This window comes from Diadema antillarum, unplaced genomic scaffold (assembly GCF_040938485.1).
Source record: "Diadema antillarum isolate AM-2024a unplaced genomic scaffold, OU_Dant_1.0 seq00000566_RagTag, whole genome shotgun sequence".
In the NCBI taxonomy this organism is placed as follows: domain Eukaryota; kingdom Metazoa; phylum Echinodermata; class Echinoidea; order Diadematoida; family Diadematidae; genus Diadema; species Diadema antillarum.
The window spans coordinates 647,070-669,680 of NW_027271505.1; the positions used below are offsets into that span (position 1 = coordinate 647,070).

A 22,611-nucleotide genomic window follows, 5' to 3' on the forward strand; every position below is an offset into this window, starting at 1 on the left:
GCATGAAATATTTTCGTAGTTTGTTTATCAATCAATATCCGTTCAGGCAGCCTAAGTTTCCTCATATTATGCAAGCGCATTAAACACAATATAGTTATACACGCACAGCACGCAAGGGATAGACATAATAATTCATATAGGTAATAATTGTTATACTTTGTCTTCATAACTGGTGAATGTGGTCATAACCTCCTCCATTCCCCTTATTTTGTTTTCGTATTGAATAATCTTATAAAATTCTGAAAATATATTATTTTCATTGCACCGACAAACTCTGGCTTATGACAAATGCTATATACCATTTATTCATGGGGGTTGCTGGAAAAGGAACTTTAATTCAAAGTTCTTCTTCCTTGGAGGTTCATCATATGGCATTTTCTATTAGTGGTATTTTTACCGGTAAGAAAGCCACAACAGTAGAATTGGTAGAACAGGGTCGACATGATGATATGGCAAAGTGTAATGTTAGCCTTACAGGGCACAACAATTAATATTTTTTTTTTTCAAATCTAATGATAAAAGTGTTACATGATTTAGATTCCTAAACGAGATAAAAATCGCTCTTGAAACCTTTAACATTGTTCATATTATTACGATTGTATAAAAACTATATGGTCTGCATCGCTTAGAAATTGAGGGGGTCGGTATAATAGTATTAACCCATACAATAGTCATTTTGAGATAATCGTTTTTGAAAGTTTGAAAAAATCCATAAATCAGGTCAATGACTAGTGTCTTGAGAAGGTCAATTTTTGTTACATGAACCTTTACGCAAATACAAGATTGAATAGTTTCCTGAAGAAATTTACAAAGTGATATCTATAATAGGTGGATTCGAAAGGATATTTAAAGTCACATTTCCAATATGATTGTGGCTTAGCACTTTACTGCAGCCAAATCCATCAATATACAAACATTCTTTATTCTGCGAAATCTAACAAAATATCAATGCCTCTCTCGCTCAAAATGGACAATTAATGTGAGATTTGAGTTTCCCTTCTTTGTGACGTAAAATTGAAACAAGATATAGTTTTTTCTACCAGTCTCTTTTTTTAATTTTATTTATATTTTATTGAAAAATTATACAAAATCACACTATTTATACCAATTAACATGATTAGAATAACAAAATCACCGAACAATGTAGAGTACAATGTAATTGTAAAAACTGTGTAATCTGTGTAAACTTCTATGAAGCCATATACTTTGCATCTTTATATTTCAGAAAAGCACAAGATCAATCATATACGCTTAGAGACCCCTTGAAATATGGAGATCTTAATTCAGCATTTCAAGTTTTAAAAAGAAAAAGCGTTCACTGTCATAAGAGTGACATATTTTGTTGTTGGGGGAGGGTTATGTCTTGCATTGATTGAATTTCAAGATGACTTTTTTATGGATTATAAAGCAGGTTTTATGGTGTAAATGCATGTAACTCATATTTGTCAAAAGTGTGGGTTAGCATTATCGTGCACCGACCCCCTCAATTGTTAACAGTAATCTGGGAAACGTTGTATGTGTATTACGTTTCTGCTGGATGGAAATAAAAGCTCAATTGAATTGAAAAAAAGAAGAAGAAAAGAAATCAAGATTTTGATCAAAAGATGCATGTCACCTATCCGATGAATGTGCGATACTTGATTTTACTGTCTATAATTGTCACTCGCCATTATTAAGATTAATACTTTTCTGTAAAAACCTTTATGTTAAAAACAACACACGAACAAAACAAACAAATAAATCTAAAACAGGATTCCGAATTGCATCAACATAACCAAAATTACATAACCTGCATGCCCTCGAATTGATTTCAGTATATTGTATAATGAAATTTGATTTGATTTGATGATTATTTTTCCTCCCCTCCGTGCCATCTCCCTCCACCATTTCATATTTTGCAGTATACACAGTTTTTACGCGGAGATTCAAAATAAATGCAATCAATATAAGAAGCCAAACGCAAAGCAAGCAAAGCTTGAGTCTCTACCTTTCCCACGGAAATTTACTGCTATAATACAAGTCTACTCTACATGAAGTCTTAAATAAAATTTATTTTTGATGAGTCAGTAATTTAAATCCATTGTGGAATTCTATTAATTTCTATTTCACTGTAACCTCCTCAAAACTTAAGTATACCCAGGAGAGCTGTAGCTGAACAATTCACTTTAAAAAAAAAATATTTCTATTTCTTTTCTTTTTTTACAGGACCAACTGCAAATTCTCCATCTCCGCAATATTCTGTGTCAACATCCTCGTCAGTTGATAATATCCGAGGAAATAGACCACTTCCTTTATGAATCAAAGACCAGCTTGTGGATCTAGTGTGTTCAGAACGTGCTATAAGACACGATCGAACAGAAGAAATATATTGGTATATCATTGTGGCCCATGCCTTCCTGAAGCGGAAGCCAAAGAAATATACTACAGTAGAGCTTTTTATTGTCGCAGAATTCATATATCGTATATAACGACTGACAATTAGAGTTGTGGTCTTTCTGTGATGGGTGCCCTTTGTTTGAGCAAATATATGACATTCTAAACGGTCTCCACCAAGCTGACGTCATGGCCTATTAAAGTTGGGATGTTATTAATTTGTCACCAAAATGCAGTTTGGAAGAGTTCTGAAGTCGATGCTTTGTTGTTTGGTTTGCGTGACGAGTTGTACTTGCGCAATCATTAATTGTATCCAAGACGATTTGTAGACTAATAGTTTTACTTATAATTATGTTGAGTTCATCAAACAGCAAACTATGAGCTATTGGCAGCTGATTGGTGCATGATAAGTACACTTTTTCTTGTATGAGAATAATTTTTGAACATTAATTTGTTAAATGTCTACACCCGAACAATAAAACTAATGAAAATGAAACCGAGATCATTTTATAAGCCCATAACGCAATAAATTATTGATGTTTATGGTCAATCAAAAAAAAAAGAGTGTATTTTCTGTTACCGTCAGCAATAAAAAAAAAAAAATATGTATATATATATATATATAGACAAGGAGTTCTCTTAAACACACATCCAATAGTTGTCCAACTATCTGATGCGTTTATAGAGAACTCTTTATATCTACATTGGTCAACCATCCTTATTGACTTCTTTCGCAATGTTTAAAATAAAAAAAAAATATGTACAGTGATAAGATAGTGATCACGATAGAATAAGCTACAGTCGTTATTGATATCAACAACATGATTATGAACGCAATGATTCTTATCAGCATTATTATCTTGATCGTGGAAGATAATTTACTCAGTGCCAGTTAATTGATCAGCGGCAATCTATGGCGAGAAGTGGGAGGAAAAACACCGTTAGATTATTACTTTTCTGATCATCAAATCATCTGAGCAAAATGACTTTCGTAGAGATTTCATAGACAACAAACTAGGGGTGTCAATGATATATAATGATGACCGTGAATATAATCCATATAGTGTACTATATACCAAGTATATAATGCGGTATAAGTCACCGTGTGCAGAGACATGGCAGCGGGCCGTATGAACCTCAGACTGTGATAGGAACGATCTTGTAACATAATCTAGATGAAATATGCAAACAATGTTGGTCTAGGGGACCCATAAAACAAGGCGCCTTTAGCTAGGACATTTCTGAGACACAGTGCTGGGAAGTAAGGAAGGCACCATGTTGGGACTGGTGAGTTTTTTTTTTTTTAAATCAACTTTATCATCATTTAAACTAAGATATAATTTCTTTAAGTTCAAGGTTTGTTCGGCTCCGAGGGTTATGCATAAAAGAAGGGAGAATGTAACAGAAATTATTCAGCCCGATTAGAGGTTATTCCAAAGGTTATACTTTAAAGCGAAACAGAGAGAGAAAAAAGATAAAAGAGAGAGAAGATGGAGAAAGAGGAAAAATTGGGAGGGAAAAAAAAAGAAAGCGGGGTGCAATGGGGGATGGCAAGACCCCTTATTCGTCATCATTCAACTCGCATCATCGAATGACACAAGCTCATTAGACGCGAAGGTAAGCAAACCATCGGTGGGCTCATCTTGAAAAACGCCCAGCTTGGATATCATTAACCTCCAGTTCCTACCACACGCACGGCCGGTCCGACATCCATATTCATCTTCACCCTCTTCGCCACAGGAGCATCATCGCTTTCTCCATCCACGGCGCGCATCTTGCATAAACCTATGAAAGCTACACACCAGCGGCCCCGCCTAACCCCACCATCTCCAAGGAAACAGCATCCATCTCGCCCCGATACCAGGAGGCACTCTACCATCCCAGGTCATCACCGACAACACTCCCGCAGCGAGCCAGGGAGAAGTCTCAGCAAATAATTTATGTTAGTTTTATGATAAAAGGAAAATATCATAACCCGCGCTAGTGTATACCAGTCACTTAGTCGACGGTAGCAGTCCGTATAAGAAAACTAAGATTCTGTCATTAAATACAACACAAGGCGGTGGTTCAAGCAGAACGAAAATGTCTCCGCGGACAGTATGTCTAACTGTTTGTTACTGTCCCACTAGTGGTAGCTTTGCGAAATTTGGCAGCCTCCTGTAAAAAGTGGCCTTGCTTTACCAGGCGGCAAGTTATGATATCACCGCCACACAGCCCATGATCTCACTTCTTCCATTCAGCCAGTACACGTATCGCCCGCTGCACAACATAACACAGAAAGTCTCGCAACACCAGTCTTTCTTTATTGGTGGTGTATAATTCTTCCACTTGTGACCCCGTCCGTAACGCGAAGTAGTGCGGCAAAATTTTCATGAACTTGCCCCGCAGGAGTGTCGTCTACATCTACCGTTGGAGGATTCAAATCAAACGGACGGGCGTGTTCCCAAAGAGTAAGGAAATAATTTTGGAGAATTGCTAATCACTTGGTGATAAAATAACGAAGGATTTTTCATTCAAGGTTCTTTCTTTTTAGCAGGCTAAGAATCGCGAGGCGTCCACGTACGCACTGTATACCACATTACCAGCGTAAAGGCTCCCTTGGCTTGAATAGACAGTGCCATCGTTCGGAAACGGCTAACTGCACGGCTTTTGGCGTGCGATCCATACTGCACTGCGTCTTTGTTTGGCCAGATTCCTCAAAAGGTGAGTTCAAATAATTTCGTGAAATTCATTTGAATGTGCTGTATTCGTGTCATTTTTTCACAATTTTGGCTCTATTTTGGGCTCTAATAGCCATGATTATTCGAAGGAGGGTGCATATCATACATTTATAGGGTTGTTCCCCGAATAATTTTGCAAGAAAGTAATAATATTGGCGGAAGATCAAATGTGACGTTCAGCTCTCGTGGTATGCGAGTGTGTTTCATTATGAATTTCGATACGAGTGCACATGTTTATAGTTCTAGTAGTAATGGTGATGGGTCGGTCATATCGCATACATGATGTGCATACACCCCATACGCACGTTGACATCGCGTGTAATTATTGAGATAAAATCGCAATGATATTGCACGAATCCAACATAAACCATGATTCAGGTCTCTTAATTTTGACACAGACTGCCTCACTCTCATGCAAGGCTTGTGTTATGTGTGTAGTAGATATTTTTTTAGGTTCAGCTGGCAGAGGATCAGTACCATTATAGGATAGGCAAGCATTTGGCCTGTACTAGCACAATGTAATGGGGCTGACTTGTGAGCATGCTAGAGTCACGTTTTATGTGCTATACATTTGTATGTGGCAGATTAGATGAAGGATGTCTTTAGTTGCAGCCTCATAAATTGTCTAGGTCTTTATGTGCTATGTGGCCGACAGTGCATAACTAACTGGAGTTGGATTATGTTTGTAAACAGTGCAAACTAATATAGATTAGTCTGAACAAGAAATGCAACCAGAGCTCTGAATTTCATCCCAAATATGAAGTGAAATCGTATTGTGACAAGGATTTCATGTGATTTGTTAAAGTAGTTCAATTATTTTATTATGCTGTAGCTTTTCATGATGCAAGGCTGATTCTCAACTTACAATGTAAGACAATACAATAAGGATAGGTGCAATTCCTGCATATATAAACACTTCTTCTTCTTCTCTGCCTGTAGTAGTGTAGAAGTGCAAATGTGTTACTGTATACGCTGTTATTTTCGTGTACAGATATATTCGCGAATGAGGAGGTCACAGACATTTTCGCAAGGTGGTGTTTTCACAAATTGACATAGAGGCCTTTATGGGTGCACTTTTACACCTTGGCGCATGGTGACATTTTCCCTGTGTTGTTAAATTTGTGGTCAAAGTGTGATTTGCAAAATTTGCAAAAATTAAACCCATGCGAAAATAACAGCTTATACAGTAGTTGTTTTTTTTTTTTGTATTTTTAGTTTTTGATACTAGGAAAATATTCTTTTAATCACTTTAACAGTATAGACAACTTAAGCTCATCCGGATAGAGCATCAATGTTTCATGGCATTGCAGTGCTGTCTCCAAATTACTATTATCTTTTCTTCTTTTTTTTTTTTTTTGGTCTCTCTATTAAACAGGTTAAAGGGATCGTATAGTTTTGGTTGAGACCTAATTTCAGGTTTCTAATATTTTTTTGGTGAGATAATGAGAAACCTCTTATGAAATATGAAAGAGCATGCAATTCAATGAGGAATTCAACGTTTATTTGATGAAAATTGGTTTTGAAATGGCTGAGATACCCAAAACAGAGCGATTCTAATAAGTGTGGGACCCACACTTTATTACGATCATTTTGTTTTACTTTGTTTTTGGATGTTTCAGTCATTCCAAACCCGATTTTCATCAAATAAACTTTGAATTCCTCTTGAAATGGTATGCTCTGTACTATTTCATAAGTGTTTTCTTGGTATCTCGCAAAAAGTTAAAAGCCCAATTCTCATCTCCACCAATACTGTACCATCCCTTTAACATGTTTGTAGATTTGATGGTTAGTCATGTCCTTCGTAGAATGTGTTTACGTGGAACCTACTAGCCACCAAATTTTCCCTCTGAACGATGTCTTGTAAATCATTGGGATATGTAGAGTAGAAATACATGTATAATATATCAAACTTGTTTTTGTAAATGATATTTCAATTTTTTTCCCGTTGCTAATGCTGTACCCAGAATTTTAATACCTGAATGATCTTCGTACATGTAATGTACTTCTACAAAGTATACTGTACATAGTTAGGTTAAGCCCAAACCAGAACAGGGGTGTATCCAGGATTTTTTCTGGCGGGGTCGTAATCAAAATTTTTGGACCTTTACCTTTGCGAGGGAGCGGAGCGACCGAGCGGGGGGAGGGTGTGGTACAGTAGGGAGTTTTTGAATTGTATAGAATCTTAAATGGGACCATTTGGTGCATACAAAAGTGACTTTTTCGGCATGGCAGTGCGGTTTAGAAATAAGGTATGGCATATTAAGGCCGCTTTCATGCGAATTTCGTAGCCAGAATCACAAACATGAATCATGATTCAAAACGGCGTTTCAAATCACGGTCTCAGCGGAAGAGCGTTCATGCGGGCTTTCGCAATGCTGATTCTGGCTCTGCTCGTCCCATGCCATTGCGCAGCGCACTGCGCAGTTTGACCTTGTCTCTGCAACTCGAGCCAGACCTCCTTATGCCAACTGATCAGTCGGTTCATTGTAGGCCTTTACGTTTTTATTTCGGTGAATACTTTTCCCTTTTTTCCAATTGTTTCCCTTGGTAGACATAGCGCTGCAGCCATTACTATTATCAACTCAATCGGAGAGTAATTACATTTATTATTATATTAAACAGCTAGATACTAGCATAGAATCGGTGTATGGCGTTGATGTAAACAAACAAGTGCCAGTATGGTACCGAAACACACGATTCATAAGACGTACACAAGCGCGCGACAGAACAAGAAGCTGTAGGATACCCCTTGAGACACGCATGTGCACAGCGCACAATGACGTCATAGAATCATGATTGAAATCTCGGTTGCGTTCATGCGGTTTCTGCGATCGTGATTCTGACAGAATCATGATTCAAAACGCCCTTTTTTCCGCGTTTCAGATCAGCATTTTGAAACGCGTTTAAATGGAAAAATCGCATGAACGCAACACAACTAAACATGTTTAATGACTAAACGTGTTTAGAAATGCAATTCTAGTTTCGCATGAACGCAGCCTAAAACTAAGTTACGAAATTTATGAGGTTTTTGCCAATTTGCTGGAACACCACCTGGTCACTTTTTTTCCCCTGTTGTATATAGGGTAAAAAGCCCTCGAAAAACAAAATGTCTTTTACAAAAAGTGGACCTTATGAAATTTTTTTTTTTTTTTTTTTGGGGGGGGGGGGGGTCGTACGACCCTCCCGACCCCCTCTTGCATACACCCATGCAGAATGTTATGTTTTTCTTTTTTTACATGATATAGTCAACAAATCAATTGAATAAAACCCACCAATTATGGTTAATTTCTTACAAATCTGAAAAGAGATCATTCAGTCTGTGACCCCAAGCAATTTTTTCTATTGAATTTTCTTTAAAATTCGTACTAATTTTCACTTCACTTTTGAATTGTTCAGGCATACCAATCTACCCTGAGAACAAATTTTATTGGAGCTTTTGTCAAAATATTTCTTTCCACAAAAATTGTGGCTTTTTTGTTTACATTTATTGTATGATGTCAATAGGGCCTGTTCAAAACTTTTGGATTTTGCTTCAAAAATGTGTTTTCTCTTATTTCCTAAAAGATGTTCCTTAATTGCTTTAGTATATTTTTATTGAGTACTCTGGTTTTCAAGAGGAAGAAATACATGTACCAAATACTTTTCTGTGGACAAACAGAGGATTACAAAATATCATTTCACCTTCAATTGCCAAAATAGGTACCCAGGCAAGATCCTTGTGACAAGTGCCCCATAATTTTCTATTTCCCTAACAAAGAGTTTTGATTGACCCTGGCAAGAAAGTTTGTAGCAACAGTACTGCCTACTAGGCTATACTCTGTGTGCTCCTTGAATCACAATACTTCAGCATACAACTGCAAGTTTTGTTTTGCTATACCTCTGTATCTGCATATACCATACATGTAACAACAACAACAACAACAACAACAAAGTTAGTAAAGGAAGAAAAGATACCATGAATACATTGTACAGCTGGGGTTTGTTTGTTGGGGTGGGGGTGGTGTGGAGGTTTATTGCACATAATTATTTTACACCTGCACCTCGGTACCGGTATACAAAATTATTTCAGAGAATAAAGATGTTTGTCCATGGTTAAAAACCAGAAAAGACTACTGTAAAACAAGGAATTTTCGCGTGCACTTTAATTTCGCGAATATCGCGAGCGCCAAGATTCGCGAAATTAAAATGCACGCGAAAGACCATGTTTACATTATATGCATCGAACGCCAGTGGCACTTCGCAAAAATTTCATGCCACGAAAAAGGCCGTCGGCTCCAATTCGCGAAAAATTCATGCCGCGAATATATCATGTTTTACAGTATCATAAACTACTGGACTCCAGAGACAAATACAGTATTTTGTATGAGATATTTGGTGTATTTTAGATTTAGTTGTCTTTTAGATGGTCAGGACTTAATGGGCTTTGGTGCTGCTACACATGCAAATTGTGTACGTAGGTTGATGATGAACCGATTGATAACTTCTTTTCATGGACACATGATTTCATTAATATGTTGATCCTTAGTCAAGCTTCTATGTTGTTTTCTGCTTTAAGGATTGTAGGTTGTTAAAAGTTACTATTAGAGGAAAAATTTAAATATCATTGTAGAAGATGTTGGAATTGGAAAGAAATTTCTTTTCATGTGTTTCATTAGAAAAAAAAAAAGAAAGACGGTATTTTGTGACATCTGAAAAAAGAGAGATAAACAAAAAGACTGCTACATCTTACTACCAAGAGCATTTACTCACTGAAGGTAAAATACACTGTAAGATGTACAGGTCTACATGTGAGAATCATTATGCATCTGTAGTAAACAGAACTTGTTGGAAAGATTGGCTCCCAAGCTTAAAACTAGATTATCATCATATTTTTTTTTTCCTTGTTAGTGTTGCTTCCAAGTATAAATCTTGTGCAATGTCAGGGAGAACACTCTTTGTTGACAGGAAAAGTTATGTGGAAAAAAAAATAAGGCACTGATTGTGATCCTGTACATTGTATTTTGTTATGCATGTACAATGTCTTAGAATGGAGTCCAAAGTTTCTCATTTCTAGAGTCAACAAGTGACTTTCCTATGAAATGGTGCCCCATGAATTCATGTACCATACATGACTACTTTGCGTCCGGTCAGCCTATAATGCTATGTATTGTAAGGTACAACTTGTACATGTACTTGTACATTTCCACCAAAGGAAGGAGGGAGAGAGTGAAGGAAGGAGAGAGGTTGGTGCTGAAAGCATTGTGTCACTTGGCCGTACATAGACACGGGCGGGTGAATGAGGATGGGTGTATTGTCTGTGCACACTGCCTGCTGAAGCTATGGTGGGTGGTTTCCCCCCTTGTAGCGGTGACCTTAAGTGACCCCATATGGTGTCGTGACCTGCCTGCAGCTAAATCTGGTGGCGCTGAACTGCAAAGGAAACTTTTAGGGCAAAAAGAGGAGAGTGGGAGAAAAAAAAAATTGGACAGAGGCCAGAATGGGACAAGAAGAAAGTGGATGTGCACACCTGTAATAAAGGTGATATGTGCATGTACGGTATACAATAGCTGGATATTTCCCAGAAGTGGTTGGTTTTTGTGATCTGTAGTGTACAGGCAGATACAGGTAATTTTAGAGTTGCATGGTAAGCTTTGCTAATTTTGTTTGGAGTGTAATGCACCTTCAAGTGAATGCTGAAATCATTTGTAGCATGCCCCCGATGTCTGATCTGGAACATTGATTCTTACAAAGGTGAAGGCTTGTTTGTTTGTTTGTTTTTTGTTTTTTGTATGTAGAATTAGCATGTAGGTTCCTACAAGGCAGACATTTTTGTTTTTTCCTAACAATTTTCTTGCCAAATTGGCATGATCATTTTACATATTTTCTTGTTGATGCCATTTGATTGGCATTTTGATATCAATTTGATGTCAGTTTACTGGTACTAAGTAATACTTGACTTTTACTAGCCCTGTTTGTGGGGGATGGGCAGAAAATGCCCCGCCCTTGGATTCCAGGTTGGAACACACTATACTAATCACCTCATTTGGGAATACTAATGGGTTTACATACCTTAAACAAAGACTTCATTCACCATCATAGATTTTGTATGTCAAAATGCCTTCATGGTAGCACTCTATTTCCATTCCTGGTGGGGGGGGGGGGGGGGTGAGAAAATGGCAACAACAAAGCTCTTGTCTCTCCCACAATCTTCCTGTCTGGAGGTTGGAGCATGTGTCCGCTCAATGTCATGCCCCACCCCATGTTCCACTTTTCATACAGCACCTATGAGTGGTTCCGTGTCTGTGTGCTCAGTCTTCAGAGAGGAGCGAAGAGAGAAAGGAGACTCCCCCTGTCATAGTAGGCGTGTGTATGGAAGCTTGGCCTCAGCATAACCTTGGAGGGACTATACGGGCCTGTCTATGAATAGGGGGAGGTGGGGGGGGGGTGGATGTTGCAGAAGGAAGGCGTTGGACTCCTGATCATTAATTGACCGAAGGGGACCAGAAGCATGCTGTGTACAATTTTGTACCAGTGCTACATTTGGCTACCTTGCTATACCATGAGTGGAGTACCCGATACTCAGTAACAAACAAAATGACACAACCGCGTGAACAAGCAGGAGGAGGCTGTATCTATGTAAATTAATGTCTGCAGAGTGCAAAACCTGTGGTGTGTATTTCTTCACCGTGTAAAGGCTGACCTAGATTAATCTGGTATCGCTGATTGGGAAAGCTGCCTACCAACACCAAGGCATTGTAAATTGAAGTACTGGTAGCAGTGTGGAATAACATACTTTTTATTTACCACCTTTAGGAACTGACATTCAAAAGTAAAACTGATTATTATCAGTGATAGACATCAACTGCATGTAAGAAATGATGTCATTCAGTATGAACATTGTATTCAAATAAAGAAAGATAATGTTTCAGTATCAGTGTGCACATAAAAAGATTTGAAACAAGTTGTTATGTGACAGTGAATAAGTGGTCTGTTCTGTCGTAGGGAAGTCAATATAATTACTTTAATAGTGGCTTGAGTTGTAGAGAAAGTATTGCTTATCCATGCTCTTGAATGTGCAGAACCATTGAATAAAAGTCCTCAATAATATTAGAGTCACATGTCCAAGAAAAAAAAAAGGCCAAAGAGATTGGTTTTGAAAGCACTGCTCCTCAAACTCTCATTTATCTGAGACTGTTCAGAGGTAGAGATATACTCTTTTAATATGACATTGGCTCAATCTTGGAATTTTTAAAGTTTGCTAGCTTGTTCAGGGAATAATTTTCCAACTCAAATTTGAATAGCAATTTCAGCGGATGATCAATATTTCAAATGATATCCTGTACACTTCTATGGAAAAAAAACTGCTACTCAAAAGATAGTTTGTGTAGCAGTGGTGTAAAATGCATCGCAAATTGCGATGCGATACCAGGAAAATTATTCCCTGTTGTTGTATTATGATGGTCAAATGTATGCCCTGTGGTGAATAAAAAACACTTCATGAAACAAAAGTTTTTAGAATTAGTCACTACAAGAGATGCTTAATCAAACAAAAATGTAAGTATGGTTATGAATTACACAATTTACTCAATGATATAAACACTTTTGAGAAATGTTCATTCCAGTTGCTTGCACATGTGATGTTTTTGTTGAAGCATTCTGTGTTTATTCTATTGAGCTATTTTCTTTGTCATTACTTTTTACACAATATTGTACACAGAACTTATGGAGGACCTGACAGCTTAGATTTGTCAAACTTGGAACACATTTGATTCTGATCCTGATATTAAAGTGATGTGCACACATGCATTTCTCCATTCACTTCTGCACTCTACGATCACAAATTTAACCACTCCCGAAATCATTTGGAAGTCTCAATTTGCGAGAAATTAGACTCGCTAAATATATGGCGTACACAGTACATTGCCACTGACTTTCAGTGACAGGGAGCGATGCAAAACATGTCACTGTGAGTGCAATGTCTAGCACCAAGTGACTACCAATATTCTTGGAATAATGAGGCCATCAAAGCAGTGTAACAGTATCCCCCTGCAGACTGGTCAGTCCAGTGTGCAGACTGGTCAAGCCAGTGAAAAGGACATCTCTGTTGACCCAGACATCGCAGTACAAGGCCACATTCACACACAGGAGTTTCAGTTTTTGCATCACGATGCATAAATAACGTGTACCACCACTGTTCGTACACACTGCACAGGACAAATTATATATAAAAAACAAACAAAAACAAAGCAAAAACAAAGCAAAAAAAAAAACAAACCACTAGAGACCTGAACGAGACCCAGGCATCCAAACGTATGGACCTACTGTCAAGTTGCATTCTGGGATTAAAAAACTTGACTTTCTCTTTGCATATCATTCACACACACCACTCAGGACAAGTTATCTTGATGTTTTCCCCGGCACCAGAAAATCAAGCGGGATCAATTTTTGCATTGTTGTGTGGATTATTTATTATTATTTTTTTTTTGATCATGCACTCAGTGGTTTGTGCATTGCACTCAAATTTCAAAAAGCGTTAATTCGGGGGGGGGGGGGGGGGGGGATATGTAAACACCACTACAATTGCATAGCCACACTCTTTTAAAAAAGAGCATTTATAATGGTACAGTGTGCACTATATGCCATTGCAGTCTTTTCCATTTATGTAAGAATTGTAGACAGAGCAAATGTTGAACTACATTCATGTGAGAAAATGCAAATGGCATGCATTCAGTACCTCTGTGCCAGTTTTTTGTTGTTTTTTCAAATGCTGATTTTGATCATGCATTTAACAAAAGGATCTTCAAAAAAGGAAAAAGGAAAAGAAAAAAAAAAGAAGAATTCCATTCCCGGGTGCATTACACCAGGCATGCCTCCACTGGAGAGGTTCATGTGAATTTTCAAGTGCAAGTAAGATGGTGTCCAACTGTCTCTTCTCCAGTGGCTTCCCTTGTTTGCCGAGCCCTCCTCGTGGGCATCTACTGGGATTTGATCCTTGGACTTGTTGATCTGCGGCTCCCAGGGAATGCTCGGTGCAGGCTGACTCACCCAGCTGGGCTGCGATGGAGAGGCCAGATAGTTTGCTCCGAGGCTGTTGGTGTCACTCACTCAGATTAGGGCGGGGAGGGTGAAAACATGGCTGTGCAGACCAGCTTATTATAATTAGGCCAATTCTCCTTCTGTGGTGCCTGCTAAGAAGTCTCGCTGTTCAGTTGTTGCAGTAGCATTCCTTATATCAAGTGCCAGTATTTGGCATCTACAACTGTGTACATTGTACATTTTGGTGGCATACTACATGTATATCTCTTAGGATGCATGTAATACATGTACAACTAAAGTACAGTCTACCTGGATTGATGGCAAAAACATTGTTCCATTCTGATACCACATGTATTTACATACAGCATTTTGTTATGCAACCATTTATCACATATTGATTCCATGCAGCATTTGGTTCCATACCACTTTTGGTGGTATAGAATTGTCAATGCATAACGTTTTATTGTGTACCATACATGCATGTGATGGTGTACACACATTTTTCTTTCCTACAGTAACTGTATGATGAAAGAAAGTACAGTTGTTTATATGGCCACACAGCTGGTTAGAGGTTCAGAGGCATACATGTACACTGTATGATTTCAGTGGCATGATAGCAACAACCAGTGTGCCGTTCCCTTCTATTACAATCATTTTGTAAAGTGTCTAACTGTCTAGGTGACATCCATGATAGTGAGGTCCTTCTATGATAATGTCAACATTCTGTTCCATCAGGTGAGTCATTTTGTCTGGAGTCACCACAGCGTGTGGTCTGCAGGTTTTTTGCAACAATACATGGTTCCAAAGTGATGAAGCAATGTTGGCCGGATTGCATTTCCATATTTCTTCCAGCAAAGGGTACTAACCACGTGCCTGCCCTGGCCCGAGTGGTTGTACATCTCCAAGATCGCATAATTCGGTCGGAACCGACTTCCTGTTTTTGAGAGGTGCCATTATTTGGGTAGTGTGTGAAGAGGCAGGAGCCAGGAAACGGGGTAAGGGTGTTGCCCGCAGTTCCTGATGCTGTGTCGATGAAGAATTTAAGGAATGCTCCTTTGCTTTAACCCCTTAAGTCCACGACAACACATTTCTTGGGTGTGATGTATCTTTCTTGTATAACTTTTCTAATTCCATTGCTCTTATTTCATATGTTGAATAAAAGTACAATTATTTCATTCCTTTTTATTTTAGTGATAAACCGATGCTTTTTTCAATTGTAGAATTATCAAAAGCCTGTAAATTACTTCATTTGTATTGATCCTTTAATTGACCACACAATTTAGAAGAGAAATGTTAATGTTTATTAGTTTCTCAAATTGGTGGAGTTTCATAAATTTTGCTCTGAGTTTTATTATCATTATTATTATAATTTGTAATTATTCATTCAAATAAGAAACTTTAGAGTACATCAAGGTGCAAATACAATATAAATGTAAGAATGACATGGAATAATGAGACTTGATATAAGAAAAGAAACTGCTACATGCTGGTCCCTGGGGTGGCAAAAACAATGTGAATTGTTTTTTCTTGGAAGCATGCCAGCCCATACATTGTAGCATGGAGGATTAATATCCAATAGATACAGTTACGTACCGTAAATACAACTGTAGCAAAAAAGACAAAGATATAAGATACACAAAACAGTAACATAATAAAAATACATTTTGCACTTTTAAAACTAGATAATTAAACTATTCATAATAACATACTGAAATGTAATATTGATGAAATCTTAACATCTACATTGTATTAAAAAAAAACTTGGTATGGAAATAATATTTAGAATGCTATGTACAAAATATTGTTTAAAGAAGAAAATACAATAAAATAATTTCATCATTAATTTACACACTTTTGATATGTCAACTAGAAGCTTCAGTGAAATTTGTGCAGATTTAGTAAACTTAACCATCTCCATCTAATCTAGCTCTCATATAAGATTACATGTTTGTAGTAAAATTCAGAGTTGCCAATTTAATGAGGAAAATAAGATTTCTGCAGCAAAAATTACCTGTAAGCTTGATTTTTAAGAAAGATAGATTTGAATGCAAAGTCAAAAAGAGAAATGGTAAATGTACATGTAAGAAAAAAGTCTTAACATCATCTATTTGAGGAGATGATCTCCTGTCTTTGATAGGGATAGTATGAGTGCTAAATTTATTAAAAAACCCTGATTCTATGGACTTGCTAGACTGAAATAATCTGCATTATTTTCATGACGTTTGACTGAATTTCATGACTTGTGCAGACAAGTCCTGTCATGAGGTCACTCCACTCCATTGACTGGCAAAATTTGTGAGAATAAAAACACCAAAAGATACAAATATTAGTGTATACATACAATACAAACGTAGTTGGGCTGATTTTGAACTTGTTGTGTTGGAAGTGTCCAACAGGAATCAACTAAACTATATCTTTACTCTAGGAATGCACTGACAGATTTACTATGGTCGTATAGGCGTACAATACAGTGTACAGTTTATCTTAACCGACACACAATATCACTGACATATTAATTGCAGGTAATCAATAGTAATACAGAGGAAATATGATGGTTGTCTTGTTTGACAATTGTCCTCATTTTTATGTGCCAGCATGAGAGCCAGCGTGCATGTGTGCATATACATGTACAGTACATGTAGGTCACACTTGGTATTTATGCTGGCAAATGGATGTCAGCACCATGATACCTATATATTAAATGGGTTAGTCAAATACCGGTTAGTGATTGGCTAAACACAGTCACGTGATTGGAGGCACATTGGTTATGTTCGCCTATGGGCAGAACATGTTTGTAATGTTCTCCCATGGGAAAACATTTTCACGTACAATGTAGCAAATAGCAAACGATACCAAATGATTGAACGATCATATTTTTCACGCAATCGATAGGATAAATTTGCCTCTTCCATATAATGTGAAAAAGCAGATTTGACTACCCATATAATATAACAGATGATGACTTTTCTTGTCGGGAACATGTACCAAACTTTCTACCCTCAGGGTTTGAAATGCTATTTCGGGAAGCTATAAGTCCCTACACTTCATCTCGGGACTTACATGTATAACCTCCCTCAATAGCATTTCAAACCCTTCGGATGGAACATTTGGTATGTTCCCTCCCCCACCAGTCATCATCTATATAATGTAAAATCAATGTTGGGGAAGTCATCACAATTGTCCAATAAGAATTTACTTCCTTGATTAAAAACATATCATTACAACATTTAGCTGCCATACAGAGACATGCAATTTAAATTCTTTTCTTTTTTAAAATCAACTTTAACATCATGTACATTGTAGTGATAAATGCTGAAAGGCAACTATGGATGTTTTTTTGAAGATGAGCAATTTTCATGATTTTTATGGTATAATTTACTGCATATGCTTATTGATTTATTTCAACATTTGTGTGTTTTGATATCTTATTTACCTGTGTGTTTATTCATTTCTTTAATTCATATGTCACTTCCAAAACAGAAGTAGCATTTGAGGCACGTTATATGTACAACAAATACATACAAATACAAGTAGTGATTTTACATACGTTTTATGGATATAATATACATGTATCTCCTTTTAATCAGTAAATGGTTATACTGTAGTAGTAATCCAGTGGTAAGATTTACATGTAGGAATTTGCGAGTACAAGGGATATTACAATGTTATAAGTACTCTGTGGTACTGTATTCATACCAACGATATATTTTCTTACTATCATTTTTTTTTTTAAGATGGATGTTATTACTATTACTGTCATCATTAACTTGCCCAAGCTTTAAAAGAACTAATCTGCGACTGTTAATTGCAATTGTAACCATAGCACAAAGGAGTATGAGAGCAATATACTCTGGAAATATTAGTACAATTGTACTGCCTGAAAGTATTACACAACTTGTGGCTATCATACTTTTTGTGTATGTACAGTCCTTGTTTGCACATTAATCATTTGTACATATGATTTGTACATAAATTACACATAGATTTTCATGATATAAAATACATAACCCATTGTACATACAAATGTGTGCATGCAGACATGAAGTATGGTATGCATATAGTATAAAAGTGCAAGCTTTAGGAATGTTCTTGTACTATTGATATTCATTTCATATTATAAATAATTCCTTTCGATACGATGTATATTTTGTTTTTGACGAGTTTGGTGTCTTTAGCTGGATATTTCATACACGTACACTTTATGTGGAATTCTGACTTCCAGAATATGTTAGCTTGATTTCACATCGACCTGAAAAGCTCGGTTGATTCATCAACACAAAATAAGTGTAGTTTCCCCACTGCATACAAGTTTTTGCACTTCTAATTCAAGAGGAGTATTTTCCCTCATTGTTGATATGAACTGTTCAATATCTCAGTGATTATGGAGATGCACTCGTGCGGCTGGCGGTAAAATCCTGAGATCCGTTTCGCCATGGTTCTCACTAAGATTTATCAATCCGAGGAGAGTGCAGATGTACTCGGGAGCTTTCTCGCTCTCTGCAATGACTTGTGAATATCTGTCTAGATATGCAATGTAGCACAGAGTGATCATATACACATTGCTGTATGTGGCGGATGGAGGACAATTAGTCAAGGGCTTTTGCCACTTACTTCCTGTTAACGGTTGGAGTGAGAAACAAAGGAATTTGTATATTGTGCTTGAGTGCCCATGAATATATGTAATTGAACCGCCATTTGCGTTGCCTTGAAAAGTCTAAATTTCCATCTGATAGCACTCTTGATATTTACTCTTATCAAATGATGTTTATGTTCAGACTTTTGGAATTGATTTATGGCAGATCTTTTTCCTTTTTAAACTGTATTATTTGAGTGATCTTCGTTTTTTTCAAGGTTGGGTTCTGTGCTTTGTATTTGCATTCATTCTTTGCCAGTAACTTTGGACTGGAACACTAGATAGGATTCACTATGAGTTCAGATAATAAAATGTACACTTGTATCTTTATTTTTCTGTTTTGTGCAGTGCTTTTCATTTTGATTTTCTCTTTTTTCCTTCTATTCTCCCATATACTGCAGGCTGCTGAAAAAATCTATTAGAGTTTTTGAAAGCTTCTACATATGACTTTCCCAAATGTCTGTATTTGGTCCATGCTTCCCCCCCCCCCCAAAAAAAAAAGAAAGGAAAGAAATGTTAATGAACATTGGAATAGTAAACTTCCGTGAATACATATAAATTGGGTATTTCATATTTGTCCCTGAAACTGAAACAGAATTTTTCCCACAGTTGAAGATATGAGATAAAATTTTCTGTGAACCATTTGTCAGCATATATTTTGTTAAACCTATGTATGCAAAAATCTAAAAATTTCAGCAACAAATTCTGTTATTTGCAGAATGATGAATTTGGCCAGTGTGGGCTGACAAAAACAAGCAAACAAACAAACAAGCCTTGGGTAGACTGCCACATCATGCAGAAGTATTAACTAGTTTCAAGAGCAGACTCTTGGAAGAAAGAATTAGCATATCTCTGAGTCAGTCTGTTAAAGAAGGGTTCTTTAATATCTTTTAAAATATTTTGCAAAATTAATGTGATGACTGACGATTTGTATGGTGTCATAAAAACCAAGACACATAAGAAACTAGCATAACTACATATGTATGCAGACAGCAGCAGAAGTGTCATATACTTGTTATTTGCTAGTGTGCTTTTGAGCATGAACGCCAGAGAGACCATTATAGCAATCTTGGGATGTTGTTTGAACACTTGCTCAGGATGGATTCACAGATTGCATCTCTTCTTCCACGGCCCAAAAGCCCGGTGGTTTGGGGTCTTGCTTCAGTAGTTGTCTTTTTCTCATCGTGCATCCCTCTCGGGATTAAATGCTGGAAATGCTGTCTACCTTCTCAGCAATCTCACAGTCACATGGGATTTCTACAACTACTTGATTACGATACTAAATAGACATTAAGTGCGTGATGATGAATAAACAAACTTGTAATCCATTTTGCCGTCTCTCCAGTGGCTGTCATTTGTCCTGCTAAGAAATTAGGCATATTTTGCCCGGATTAGCGCGGTGTTTTGATCAGCATTGCTGCGGTGAGCTGAGCAGCTTGTTGGCTGTAGGTAGGTAGCTCTGGTTGTAGTTAGCTTGGCTGGTGGGGCAGCCTTGACCTCGGGGCCTCGACTGGCAGGCTGAATTTATCACCAAGATCTCCCCATCCATGTGTGGAAGTATGGTGTCTGTGACTATACTCTGGAAAAGCGAAAGAGTACTTTGTACAAATACCTGTGAGATGTAGGGCCCTATGTGTTTGTTTGTTTGCATGTGTGCGTGTGTGTCTGTGAGTGTGTGTGTGTGTGTTCAGCATGTGTGAGGTAGGAAGTATGTGGTGAGACTTTATTGTGGTTTTTTTTCAACATGATTTCAGTTTGATATCAAGCAGTGATGACATTTAATTTACAATAGTAACAAATGACAAGCATTTTAAAGATCTCTGAGGGCTTGTTTTGAAGACACCATACTGTACATATTGTACTTGGATGTGTTGAGATGTGGGTGTGATACATTGGTTCTCGACAACCTGCCTTTTTTTTTTCTTCATGAATTCTTTCTTCTCAGAAACGAGACACAAAGTTTCAGAAAATGCCATATATTTCTACTCTGGTAGTGGTGAGAAGATTAGTAAGACTCTTTTGATACTATTGTAGGCCAAGAGAGTTTATTGGGATATTGTAAGAAGGGCTATCCTCTATGAATTGTTGGTAGTTTTGGCATTTCAAGTTTGCCTCTATTGTGCAGAATCTTGGGTTGAGATGTCTCCGTAAATTTTCCTTGACCTTCAACATTCTAGGGATACTAATAGTTTGATAACATGCCTGCAGATCGTGCTGTCCGGGACGAACAGCTAACAGATATAATGTGTCCAGGCAGATGGATATTGAGCAAGCAGAAACTTGGCATGTGGGATCGGTCACGCATCACTCCTCGATCGATAGCTGGCAAGAATGCCGTGTGTGAGTGTGTGGAGGCAGTGAGAACTCTTGTGATTGATAGGGGATACCCGTATTTCGGGGTAGGAGTCTACAAATGAAGCTTGGGAGAGAAACGTTTGTGAAACATTCGTGACAGAATCGGAAGTGCATATCTACAGTTCTACGCTGTTGATGTACAGCAGCACATACTTGCCTCCCCCCTCTTTAGTCTGCTCTTAAAATGTCAACAAAACAATCTTTTCACTGTACAAGATTTTTCTCTGTTCGTGCTTGTATACAATTGTAGGCAATACCATGCCCTATTCATACTGTAATTTATACCTTGAGCAATTTCAGCATAGCATTGCTTGTTGAATTGGTTCAAAGCTATATAGTCATATTAACCTGCCGTTTGCTTTTAGCTCCCGTACATTACTGAATGAATTGTGATAGGTACACTCCCTGTGTTATGTTACAATATATTCATCCTTTTTTAATAACACACTTAGGTGGGCTTGAAAGAACATGCATGATCGCACATACTGGACTAGAGCATGACTTATACACTTAAAAATTGGATGGCTACATGTAGATGTACATTCGTGTATTCTACATGTATGGCTGGTATTGTCAAGATTCTTGGAGCTGTAACAAAGTGTACAAATATTCCCAAGTTTTTCAGGAATTACGAATTTGGAAAGATGGCTAGCATGTTGTTGGTTTTGAAAAGCACCTCCTTAGTCTTCTATGGGAATCCTGGTGTCATATGTGTGTTGCATGGTATTTTTTTTCTGGCGTAGCACTTTGGGCATTTAATTTTAAGGTTTTTTTGTTTCTTTTTTTTAATGGTGCACTTGAAAAGTACTTCTGGACCTGAGGCCATCAGGTCCTTTGACCAGATGATATGATTCGCTATCATCCAAACTCGTGACAAGATGTTATGAGAAGGTCTGTGCAAGTCTGATATGTCACTGCCTGTTATTCTTCTATGTCAGAAATCCATTTATCAAGATGGAAATCAATTATTTGCTAGTTTAATAGCGTACTCCTCTTTGTAATTGACTTGTTTTGATTGTTGTCAAAACACGTCTGTAGTAATTTTGAGTGTTTATACAAAGAAAGTACAATTTTCTATGGACATTATATCTACTGAAGAGGGAGAATGCATGACATTAAATGTGATCCAAGTCACTAATCTTCTTTCTGTCTTTTCCGTTTTATCTTCTGTCTTTTCTCCCCACACAGGTAGGCCTGTCCACGAGTCATGCCTACAACATGCGGTTTTCCTAATTGCAAGTTTCGTTCTCGCTACAAGGGAACTGACGACCCGCGTCACTTTTATCGCGTGCCCAAGCGTCCAGCCATTCTGCGCGAGAGGTGGCTGGAGGCCATCGGGCGCACCGAAGAGACTATCGTTGGTCAGGTAGCGTAGCACAAACCACCACACAACCCCCCTAACCCCTGCCCTCTCCAAAGCAACAAAAATTTATTAAAAGCAACCTCACGTTACGTTTTTGTTCTTGCCTGGATGGCCCGTACTTCGTAACCCCCCGCAACCCCAGGGCGGCATGC

At 37.6% G+C, this 22,611-nt stretch overlaps 1 protein-coding gene across 1 annotated transcript in view; it reads left to right on the top strand.

Annotated features, from left to right (window-relative positions):
* The first annotated feature begins 22,303 nt into the window (after window positions 1-22,303).
* Window positions 22,304-22,611, top strand: part of LOC139735241 (C-terminal-binding protein 1-like) — a 92,520-nt gene continuing 92,212 nt past the window's right edge. The window contains exon 1 of the mRNA XM_071645994.1: window positions 22,304-22,462. Coding sequence (XP_071502095.1) covers window positions 22,304-22,462 — 159 coding nt within the window. The remainder of the gene's footprint in view (window positions 22,463-22,611) is intronic.